Genomic DNA, 12,132 nt, shown 5'->3' on the forward strand with positions numbered 1-12,132 from the left:
AAGTGCCATGATTATAAATGAATGAATGTACAGGTCTTAGAATCAATTGTTATTGATCTTGCTGTATGAACACTATATTGTCTGCATATACTAACCATTACAGTAAGAACTGATGATTTCATAGCTTAAAATACTCTTTAGTAATTTTTATGTTTATGCAGAATTTTTTTATACTTTTCTGGATTTTGCACACACCAAAAAAAGAATAAAATCTTATTTATGTCACAGGAACATAATCATTACCACTAAGGAATTCACTTTTTAAAAATTATTCTTGTTTTGAAGATCACTAAAACAAGAAACAAAGGAATACTGAGACTAGATTAACATGTAGGCAAGGTACACAGCCACCTTGAGGAAGAATAGAATAATGGCATTTGTCCACTACTTCATGGCTCACAATTTATGCATTAATGTGTGACTGGGAGGAACCGTGGCCACAAGTTATTGTTCCCTTTACCCTCAGCTATTGCTTGAAATTTCTTTTAAAAGGGCACCGTCTTCTTTCATTCTGCCACTGTTAGGGGTTACTCTAAATGCAAAGCTTATAAGAAAAGGTACAATATTGACATAGTTTCAGTAGGTTTTTAAATAGTTGGTAAAATGACAGCAAGTTCTTTTCAAAGAGAGAAGGGGATGATACTTTGCAAGAGCAGATATTCACTAAATAGAAGGAACACCATGAAGTGGGAAGCCTGGGGACAAAGGGGCAATTCTTCTGTACCACTGGCAGAGCCACCTTATCTACCACTGGCTCAGTATCCACAACCCTGGGATTTATAAATACTGACCACAATACAAAGCATAGAGGATGACATCATTAAACATGGGAGGTTAGATTTTAGTTTGTGCTTTAACATTCCGGAACTTCTCTTATCATCTGCTGACTACATGTGCTCAGGGGAGACAGCAGTGGCCCCAGCACAGAGTGCCTGTCATCCGATAGTAGCTCAAGGAACATGTGATTGCGTTCGTAGGTGACCCATGTTTACTTACTCCCATGTGCCCAAAGTCATCAAGACATTCCAAGTTTGTGCCAGTGAAACATTGCTGATATTTTTCAAGTTTAGTCCATGGAGAAAAGAATCAGAGAGTGAATGTACAGACTAGTGAGTGTGTGCGCACTGGTAGTTACTCACTCAAATCTCCAACTAAAGTTTCTTACTGGTGATCCAAGAACAGTACTGGGACATATTTTGCTGGTGAGGAGACTTAATTGCTCCATCTTTGAAGGCACATTAACTCTTTCAGGGTCCATTGAGTAAATTAACTCCTCCAGGTCATTAAGCCTGTCTCTACATGACATGATGATTTTTACCTGGCATTGTATCATTTACCCACAAACACTGCACACTTGCTCTGAGCACACATATATTCTTTGTCTCCTCAGGGAGAGAGAATGTGCTCATTTGAATGTTAGCAACTGCTCGATGATTGCAACTCAGTGATTCCCTTTGCTTCTTCCCAGGGGTCTCTAAGGATTCGCTTGTGCATAGCAGTTATCAGAGCCTGCCCAATAGGCAGGTGTCTTAGTTGTCTAGAGATGGTATAATTTCAGGAGTTTGGAGTACAGTATTGTGCTCTCAAGCATCTTCTCATATATACAAAAGCCAACATTATTGATTCAATTGGGGTGGGAGTTGTGAAGCTATTTTAGGATTCCATGGTCCTTTATTAAAACACAACTCTCACTAAGAAGCTTTGTTATCAAGACCCATTTTAGGGAAGTAAATTGACAACTATTTGAGAGCATCCTGTACTGCTCCTTTCTGAACACCCTCTTGGGTGTTCAGAAAAGTGTGCAGGTGTTTGGAGTGCCACAAGGGTAGGGTAAATGACACTCGTTGGCCTTGCTGAGAAGCAGTGATGAGAGGCAAATAAATGTTACCTCTTTCTTTGTTACATCCAGGGCTACCTTGGAGAGTTATCAACTGGTATAAATTAAAACAGGTGAGGCTCCAAAGGGATACAGTATTTTCACTCAGAGGTGTTTTAGAGAAGTGCTCCTTTTGTGTGCATATCATATAAATCAGCTTGGATCTTGTTAAAATGCCAGTTCTGATTTGGGAGGTCTGGAGTAGGACCAGGTTCTCTACATTTCTAATAATCTCTTAGGTGATGCATCTGCTATTGGTCCACAGACCACACTTCGAATAGAAAGGATTTGGGATAAAATATAAATGATCATGGATAAAACATGGTTTTTGACAAGAAGATGATGAATATGAAAGAAGTATGACAATATCCAAAAAAAGTAGATTTCAGGTCAGGAAGACTTTGATAAAATATTTAAAATCCCACCATGAGATTGATCATAAAAATAGATATGCTTAACATTTCTACTTATCTGAAGATTTTAGTGAGCATTTTCTGAGGCCGAAGTGTTATTTAAATTTTTAAATCTTTACTAATAATTCTGATTGTGTACTTCCTAAAGATGCCTGAAGTCATTGTTTTCCTTGAGAAAACAATGGGTGAATAGTTCAGTAAATGTCAATGTCTGATTAAATAGTCCTTTACAAAATTCATATCAGAGTTGGTTTAAACCTCCCTTTCCCACCTTTTATTAATCTATCATGACAGCCTTTCTGTTCTTTCCTCTGAGATGAGCAATGTCCTTCCATCTTCACAGGTCAATGGGAAGGATCTCTCAAAGGCCACCCATGAAGAGGCAGTGGAAGCTTTCCGAAATGCCAAGGAGCCCATCGTGGTTCAGGTGCTAAGGCGGACGCCTCTCAGTAAACCAATCTATGGCATGACCCCAGATGTGCAGCTCATGAATGCCAGCACTCAGACGGACATCACCTTCGAGCACATCATGGCCCTGGCCAAACTTCGGCCACCTACCCCTCCAGTGCCAGACATCTGTCCATTTCTGCTCTCAGACAGGTACTTTTCTGTCATTTCTCCCTCGGCCCTGTTTGTTTCCATTCATCATTTAAAGTAGGTGCTGGAAAGAATCACTCACACTAGCAAGTTGACAATTACGGAGACAGGTGTTCAGTTCTGTTTGGAAAATGTCTCCAATGTATCTACATCCAATTAGTTCTCAGCTGTCCCTGCTTGTGACTTTCCCTGACCCTCACAGTTGTGTTACCTCAGGAATCAGACTTTCTGAGATGCAGTGAAAAATTCTGTCTCTGATTAGTTCATCTTTGTATTTCCAGTAATCAAAAGCCTCATGCTACTTGAGCGCTGGTCAGGGAAATCGCTTTTCTCACCAAAGCTGCCAAAAACCTTATTAAGACTGACACAGAAGTGGCATGTTGGCACTATATTCTCCTCTGTGGGTCGCCTCAGTCTCTCACTCTTTTGCTTTTCTCTTCTTTAAAGGAGAAACTAGGAAATTAATCTAATTGAAGTGCAATTCTCCAAAGAAAGCAATTATCCAGTATATTGAGATGTAAACAAAAGGCCTTGGCTGTCAGAGGATAAGTATAGAACTATGAAATAAGGAACTATTAAAGGAATATTTCTTCCCAATTTTTTTTCACCTAATTTAAAGACAGTTATAGATATTTTATTCAAATAGTCCTACTTGTATAGTCTTGGGAGTATGTTTTGACCCATATATTTTGTTCTATAAACTTTTAAGTAAATATTCAAACATTAAGAGTTTGATTTATAAAAGCAACAAATGTAGTCTCTTCAGACTACATTTTCATTGCCTACTGTACTCCATTCTCCACTTTGTAAAACGCAGATCTAATCATACCACTTCCCTGCCCTTTAGTGGCTTTTGTAAGCCTATTTCAGTATACTTTAAAATCATCTGGGAACTTGGAAAAGAACTATCAGTTAATTGCCTGAATCCCACCTCAGTCCGATTCAATAGAAGTTTTTCAGAGTGAGATCTAGTCATCAGAATTTTTCAGACATCTCTCTAGAAAATTTTAATGTGCCACCATGTTTTTGGAAAACACTCCTTGAAACCTCAAATTCCAGGAGGGCAGGGGCTCTGTTTGTCTTGCTCATGACTCTATTCATTCATCCATTACTTATTAAATAGCCCCTTATGTCAGACACTGGAACTCGGTGCTGGGCATAAAACTGGGAACCAGAATAAACTCACCACTTCCTGGAGCTTATATGCTAGAGGGAAAGATGAACAATACACAAGATAAACAAATACATACGTAATATCCATTACTACAGCCTGACCCAGAGTAGCCACACAATAAATACTCTTTTGATTGAATAATGATAGCCAATATTTATTAGCTCATTTAACATGTTTTAGGGAATACTTCAAGTGTTTTACATTCATTAACTCATTTAGTCCTCACAACAATCTTTGGAGGGAGTGTATTATATTACCATACACACGCCACACATATTAAATAACTTGGCAATAAACACATAGGAAAGAAGTGAAAGGGCCAGGCTTCTGAGCAAAAATGTGAACCCAAGTGTGTCATTCCTTGCAGATCTTAGCAACCTCTTCTAGCAAACGCCCTAGGGCTGCGGTAGGTACATCCCCACCAAGTGCTCTCACAACTTCTGTATTTTCTGCTTCATTATCACACTACATTAAAATTCCCACTTTGCTGCCTTACCCAAATAATAGGGCAAGGATTGTATTTTGTGCACCAATGTATTTCCAGCACTTGGCATAGGACCTGGCACCTGGTAGACATGCAATAAATGTTTATTGAATGAATGAGTAGTTCCTCCCGGAATGGCTTTCTTCTTATTGACAGAAAGATGAGAGAAACACATCAGATGCCCCAAACAGCAAGCTTTGACATTTTGCCAGCCCAAGTGGGTTTTGCAGAGCCAGTCCAGATTTAAGCAAGGAGGGTTTACCTGTTAGACCGGCAAGCAAGGTGCCGCATGTACTGCTTTTGTTATTTGGACCCATATTGCTTCACTCTGTGTGGAGCCAATAGTAGTGAGAAGAGGCTGGTAGAATATTTACACTGACTGTTTCAGGGCACAAGGCTAGGTCTCTAACACCTTTCATTTAGTGTAACGGAACTAATGTATGTTACTAACTCCAACTTTCAAGAGCATCCACACTGGCAGAGCTTAGCTGTCTCCCCTGCAATGCACTTGGTTCACTGCACTTCCGTTTTTTTCATTGACTTTTAGAAATAGAGATGACCTCATGCCCTATGTTGTTGAACTGTGCTTAGCCTTTATATGGTGTAGTGTGTAGTATCTATCATAGCATATAGTAATTTGAAAGCAATTCTATCAATTATTTAAAACGTTGCCCAAAAGTTAAAGGATGTATAAAAGTCATATACAAAGCCCTGGATTCCCCTCCTTTTGAAACACCTGTGACTTATAGAAGTTTCCAGTAAGTGATCACCATGAATGCTCTTTAAGATTTATACTCGTGCCTTTTATCAAAGAAGGGAAAATGTGGGTTAGGAGAGAGAATGAGAAAGGAGGTCTTAAGGAATGGTGGCAATGTGAGTACGTGTCACAATCTGAAAAATATGTGCTTTTGAAAACTGATTTCAAAAACCAGTTTGGGGCTGTGTATTATGAAATGGGTAGTACTTTGTTATAAAACATTCCTCTTTGGGTAGACTCTAATCTCAAATGCCACATACCCATATATGGAGCAAGTCACGTTTGGTGGAATGGCAGCAGACCAGAGAGTATCAATAAAGCACCGTGGCCTGTCAAAGAATTCACATCAGGCTTCACAGAATGTAGCTCTGACCATGGGCCCTTATCTTTGAATTCTCTCAGAAAATCAAATTGATGGACGTCATGCAGGTGGAGAAAGAAAAGCAATTGCTCATTTTGAGCGGTAGTTCATGTAAAGGCTAGATCAAGTATAGGTCTTATTGCAAAGCAGAAAAAACTAAAGTGAAATTCTAAAATCACTTTTAATCTTGAAAGCAACCCTTTTGATCCATCCCTATCATATTGCTACATTCCCCATAGCTGCCATTCTCTTCACCCGATGGAGCATGAATTTTATGAGGACAACGAGTATCTTTCCAGCTTGCCTGCTGTTACAGACAGAACAGAGGACTTTGAATATGAGGTAAGATCATTTTCACACCACTTCACATTTCTTCACAAAGTTACAGCTGAGGGGTTTTGCATGACAAAGACAAAATTAATTTATTACTGGGGGAAATATTTTGTCTAGTATATATCTGGAATAAGGTCTTTTAAATATTTGTTTTAGCCTTTTGGCTCTAGTATTTTAAGTATATTGGAAAACATTTTTGTAATATAAACTTCAAATTAATTTGCTCACGCTGTTGCTTTTTATAAATAGTATTATGGCAGCTACATATTTTTTTCTTCTTTCTGTAATATAAGAGAATTTCCAAGTAGAGTTTGGAAAAGAAATTGTATTTAAAACCAAGATGGTGCTTATTATTTTCATTCATTGTGTAATATTTTAGTTGGAACTGGTAAATTAAATTTTGTTACATGTTATATTCCTTCCCGTCACAAATTCAATGTTCTTTTTATTTGGGATTCAAGTGTGTACTCTAAAGAGCAGTTTTAATGACTTTCTAGAAAGAGGGATGGCCTCAAGCCCTTTGTTGTTAAATTATGTTTAGCCTTCACAAGGTATATGTTAGAGTATCTGTACTATGATATATAGTAATTTCAAAAGCCCGCCTATTAATTATTTAAGAGCTTTCACAAAAGTTAAAAGATCTATCCTAATATTTCCTCTGCTTCTGCAGTCTGTAAATCTTTGAAAGGTGTCAGACTCCTCTGACATTTGGAAATAAAATAGATTGAAGAGGTAAAGAAGCTTTGGTAAACAGGCAGAGAACCCATGATTATCTGCCCTTTAATGCTTTAGATGATGTCATACAAGTTCAGCCAAATGTTGTTTTCCATTTTACAACCAGGAAATCCTGAAATCTCTTCCCTTAGGAGAATCTGAAATCAAATAAGGCTGATTCAGTGAAGCTCACCTAAAGCAAATAGATGTTTATTTGAAACCTTCTCCCTGCAAAAGTCATTGCTGGGGATTATAGAAATCATTATTGCTTTTCAGCCAGAATTTGGAAGGATGTGGAATGATACTTAGTATCTGAGTAGAAGGTTTTGTCATTGTTATTGTTCATGTTAATTTTTATCCTCTCCTCTCCATTAAGTTGATTGAAAAGTTTTATTTTATAAATCCACTCAAGTACTGGTCTATACTGAAATATCCATTAAGTTTTGTCTACTCATGCAAAATAAATTACAAAATTGAGTCACTTACCCAAATAATTCAAGATTAAATGATGTTTTCCTTTCAGTTAATGAATACTTTGGGTTTGGGGATTGAAATTACCTTCAGCTTTTCATTTAGCGTGTGCCTTAAAACTTGATTAAAATAAATCTGTGTGCTGGGGGAGGGCATGGGAGACAGACTCACTTAGTCTAAGCAGGTTAATAGTAAAAAAAACTTTCAATTAATTAACATATCATTGAATATGACATTCCAGACAGGTTTCCTTACCTTCCTATAGGACTACTGTAACTGAACTACGACGTTTTTGACCAATAGGAATCACTGATAGATGCCAGCATCAGTGTGATGACAGGGGTAAATGCTCAGACAAGTCTTCTGTAGCCTGTAATCTCAACTAATCATAACATCATAGTCATTAATTTGCTGTCAGTTGTGATTCTGTAGCCAAAGGCACCTTTCTGAGTGATTGAAATAAAGAATGTTCCTGTGAAATTTAAATAAGAAAGAAGTTACTGTGACAAGCCTTAATCATGGGAGAGGATACATTTGAGAACATAATGCATAGTTCAAGGTCAGGGTAGAGACTTGAGGGAATACCCCAAGGATAATTGACCAAGTTTAGGAGAGAATAATGATTCTACCCAGTACTCCCCAGTTCGTGACAGTTACATGGCAGAGGTGCACACACCATCCATCATGGTGGCCTCAGGTTAGACTGTAAAATCTAGTCAGTCCACTGCTGCTGCTGTCACCAGGGCTGATTGTGGCCACCACATAAGTGGGAGAGATTTAGAAATGCTAATCTCATCTGGATATTCTCTTGTACTTAGAAGCAGACTGGTCAAGTGTTTCTGTGACCAGCAGGATGACCCCAGCTCCTCCAAGAGCTCTGTCATAGCCCAGTAGCTCTGGGGATGCAATGGATGAGAACCTTCATGGAGGACCCGTTTCGTGCCACTTAGAAAATATTATAGGAAACTGGCCAAAGAGAGGACTTTATCTCAGAAAGAGATACTCATTCTCTCTCACCCTAAATATGTATACACACCAGCAGGTAGTTGGGGAAGTAGAAAGAAGACTCTATTTCATCTGCTTTCATTCATTTGTATCATAAATATTTCATGAGCACTTAAAGATGCCAAATTCTCATCTAAGTTTGGGATGCATGAAGCCCCTTCCCTAGTAGAGCTTAACCTTTAGGGGAGAGAAATGGATAATAAACAAATAAGCAATGACGTAGTATATTAAATGGTGATCCGTGAGTGCTTATGGAGAAAAACAAGCCTGGGTAATGTAGAAAGAAATGCATGGTGTTGGGATGGGGGGTTGTTATCTTATACAAGGTGGTTCAGGGCAGACCTCTCTCCTAAGACTGCCAAAGGAAGTAAGAGAGCTAGCCATGTGGATATCTGAGGGAGGAGCTTTCCAGATAGAGGGAAGGGAAACACAAAGGACCTGAAGCAGGAGCATGCCTGGTGCGTTCAAAGAACAGCAGAAGCCAGTGTGCCCTGGCAACAATGGCAAGGGGGAAGATGGTAGGAGATGAACTTAGAGTGAGGAGGGGCATAGCTTGAGGAACCTTTGGCTTTTACCATGAAACGCAAAGTTGCTGGAGAAGAAAGAGCAGGGCCATGTTCTGAAGCCCTAGCAAGATCCCTCTGGCTGCTGGCATGAGACTGACAGTGAGGAAGCAAAGGCTACAGCAGAGCAGTCAGGTGACAGGCAGCTGTGGACTGGACCTGGATGGTGATGGAGGAAGCGCTAAGACAGTCTTGAAGGATACCCTCCACCCTGGTGCGGAGGGCTCTGCCTAAAAGTCTGTGTTTCCATTACTTGCCTCATAGCTTGAATATAGTTTAGGTTATAGCGGTTTTACTTCTGACTTTTTAAAGGCAAAATATCATAGGCCAGAGTGAAACACAGCTTCTGACATCCACTGAAATTAGCATAGCAAATCCACTCTTTAAATGACAGAAAGTGTAGAGAACTGCGTTTCTGAACTTGCTAAAGTGCAAACTATGCAACTACCTAAACCTTTTTATAAAGGCCTACTTACTGTTGACTCAGTGAACCAAAGCTGATTTGTCTATCTTATGAATGTATATTTAGGGACTTTTAGTACGTAGATTATTGACCCACTAGACCAAAACAGATCTGACTACTCTGTAAATACATACTTCGGTACTTTTTAACATGCAGATTATTGCATTGATTGACTGTAACAGCTCCCATCAGAGCTATGATAGACAGCAAATGCTTCTTTGGAGACATTATGGTCAATGTGTCAATGTTATGGTGACTGTGGTGTGTTAGGGACCCCTATAAAATTTTAATGACACCTATATCTCACCATGGCCTATCACCACTTTGCCTAAGAAAATTATTGAACTAGGTTTAAAATTCTCCCACTGTGCCTCAGAAAAGTCTCAGAGGAACAGTCTGCATTAAAAGATACACTGCTTGAAATTTGTTCTCTTTAAAAAATGATGGCACTTGTTCTCCAATTAAAAATGATGAAGGATTTTAATTTTATTTTTGAGAGAAAAAGTAAAAATGTTTTTAAATGTAAACAATGCACTTATCATAAGAGTCAGGGTGCTCCGTCTACTGAAATACCACTGAGGATAAGCATCTCCTCTTCTTTATTTTCAACTTTGTTCTTTTTTTTTCTAGAGCCAGCTAAAGGTTGAAATAAATCATAAATAGCCCTTAGCAAGTCAGAGGCAGATCTCAAATCCAACCTCTACCAGAAATAATTTAAAGGGAAAAGCTTCGAGAAATATAGCATTCTTTCACCCAACTCCTAATAAAGATATGTTTGCTACTGCCTGAGTGCAAGGAAGATGTTGAATTTTCTCTAGCATTTGCTGTTAACTCTCAAATGTCAGTGCTGATAGAGTTGGAGAACTAACTAATCAGTGCAACATTTTGACAGCATGAAACATCACGTTATCCAAGACAAGTAAATAATATAACCAACATTTCTGATCCTACAGATTTCCATCACTTGAAAATGCTATTTGAAATCATTTTTACTGCTTCCCCCTAAGATCAGGCTGAAGAAACATATCCAACAATCTGAATTAAGTACACTTAGAGTTCCCCTTAGGTGCGTATTGTCAACAAGATGAAAAGGAACTTAGCAGTTTGCTTGAAGAGGTATTAAAGGTGAAAAGGAGAACCTTCTGTATGTATCAAATTTCTGTGTACATGTTAACCAAAAACCAAACTTGGGCCAATGTCTATAAATAGGAAAGAACATTTAGCATATTAAAGAGTTCTTCACAATTTTTATGCAAAGCATAAGTAAACCATTATGCTATGCCGAGAAGTGTCATTTTGCAAAATTTATTTCCCAGAGCTAGATCCCTTAGAATAGGTGTAGAGTGTTTGTGAGAATTTAAATATATAATCTCTCTCTTACTTAGTTAAAGAAAAGAGAAGTATGAATCAAGGAGATGTTCATTCAGAAGTTAACAAGAGGATAAACATTAACTAAATTTCAGTGATATCATTTGAGCAGCTGCATGATTTGCGAAGCCAGCTTTGGGTAAAATCTTCCAGGTACACGTGTGAGAGAGCTCTGTAGCTCCTTTCTAGGTTGTGAGGGCAGAGGCCTTATCTGCCTTGTTCGTCATTGCGTCACATCCCCTGTTTCATAATAGGGGCTCAATATTTGATGAACAAATAAATGAATTCTTGCCGTCTCCATGGACCAACTTCTGGGCAGTGCAGTGCCTTTCCTCCTTTTTATACAAAGGAATTAGAAAGGAACCTGGGACTGCCATGCAGTTACAACAGATCTTTTTTCCCTTTGTAATAGGTATTTGTTCTTTATGTCAAGGATCCTACTCTTAGTACCATCTTTGTTTCAGTTAAACACTTCTAAGGAAAGGGCCGAAATAAGGGGGAATGGGGAGAGATAAGTAATGAACTAGAATTTAAATGGTCTCCATGAAAACTCATCTTTACCAATTACCATTTAATAAAATCATAGATTCTCATACTTGGTATGAAGTTGACACATTGTCTAATCCACCTTTGTACTCTTTTTATCTGTAACTTCTTCACCAAGGGATCACTCAGCAAGTTTGCGATACCCTACAATGGACAGGGAACTGAGCGCCTCCCCAGGGAGTCAATTCTGACTCCGGCAATCTCTGGGTATTTAGAGAGGGACATGGGTCAAAGAATTTGAAAACAAGTGATGGAAGGAATATGTTTTGGGTTGACACATAGCTCTTAAAGAGACTAGATATTATCCTTATGTTGCAGTGGACAGTAGAGAAAGAGAAAAATAGTGTGTGTAGAGTATGAAAGCGTAGAATCTTCAGCCTTTTTTCATTCAGTGGATGCTTTCTTTATATTTCACCAGTCCCTTTTCTTCCACTTGCTAGTCACATTTTAGAATTATTAATGAAATATCCAAATGATTCTGTACCACTTACTACTGGCACAATAAAATCATCCATTTAAAAAAATATCACCTTCATATGTTTTATTCTTTTGGAAAATGTATTGAATTGAAAACTGATCTAGACGAAGTGTGAAAATATTTTTATTACTTGACCATTTAAGATAAAATGGTGTAAAAAAAAAAAAAAAAAAAAAAAAAAAAAAAAAGATAAAATGGTGTTTGGTCAGTTTGGAGTTGGTTCATTGCAATATCTGTTAATGATGCCACCCTTTTCTCTATTGGGTCAAATTAAAATCTTAATCATGGAGGCCAAACCAGTCAGTTGACATATATTTGGGCTTATATTTCCAGACCCTCTGGGGCATGCTCCTCCTTCATACCTCCACTGCCTCCTCCCCTGCCTAGAACGTTACTCTATTTCTAGATCACCTCAGGACAGTCAGTTCTAGTCTCTACAGTCCATCCTACTCACCACTCCTCAAGGGCACTCTCATAGGATCTTTCTCTGTTCATCATCTCCTATGATTCGAGCCCTTGAATTAACTCT

At 38.4% G+C, this 12,132-nt stretch overlaps 1 protein-coding gene across 2 annotated transcripts in view; it reads left to right on the forward strand.

Annotated features, from left to right (window-relative positions):
* Nucleotides 1-12,132, forward strand: part of PDZRN4 (PDZ domain containing ring finger 4) — a gene marked incomplete at its 5' end in the record, with an annotated part of 344,229 nt that overhangs the window by 276,409 nt on the left and 55,688 nt on the right. For both annotated transcript variants that reach the window (XM_081058559.1, XM_081058560.1), the window contains 2 exons: nucleotides 2,633-2,889; nucleotides 5,902-6,004. In XM_081058559.1, coding sequence (XP_080914685.1) covers nucleotides 2,633-2,889; nucleotides 5,902-6,004 — 360 coding nt within the window. The remainder of the gene's footprint in view (nucleotides 1-2,632; nucleotides 2,890-5,901; nucleotides 6,005-12,132) is intronic.

This window comes from Rhinolophus hipposideros (assembly GCF_964194185.1).
Source record: "Rhinolophus hipposideros genome assembly, chromosome: 9".
In the NCBI taxonomy this organism is placed as follows: Eukaryota; Metazoa; Chordata; class Mammalia; order Chiroptera; family Rhinolophidae; genus Rhinolophus; species Rhinolophus hipposideros.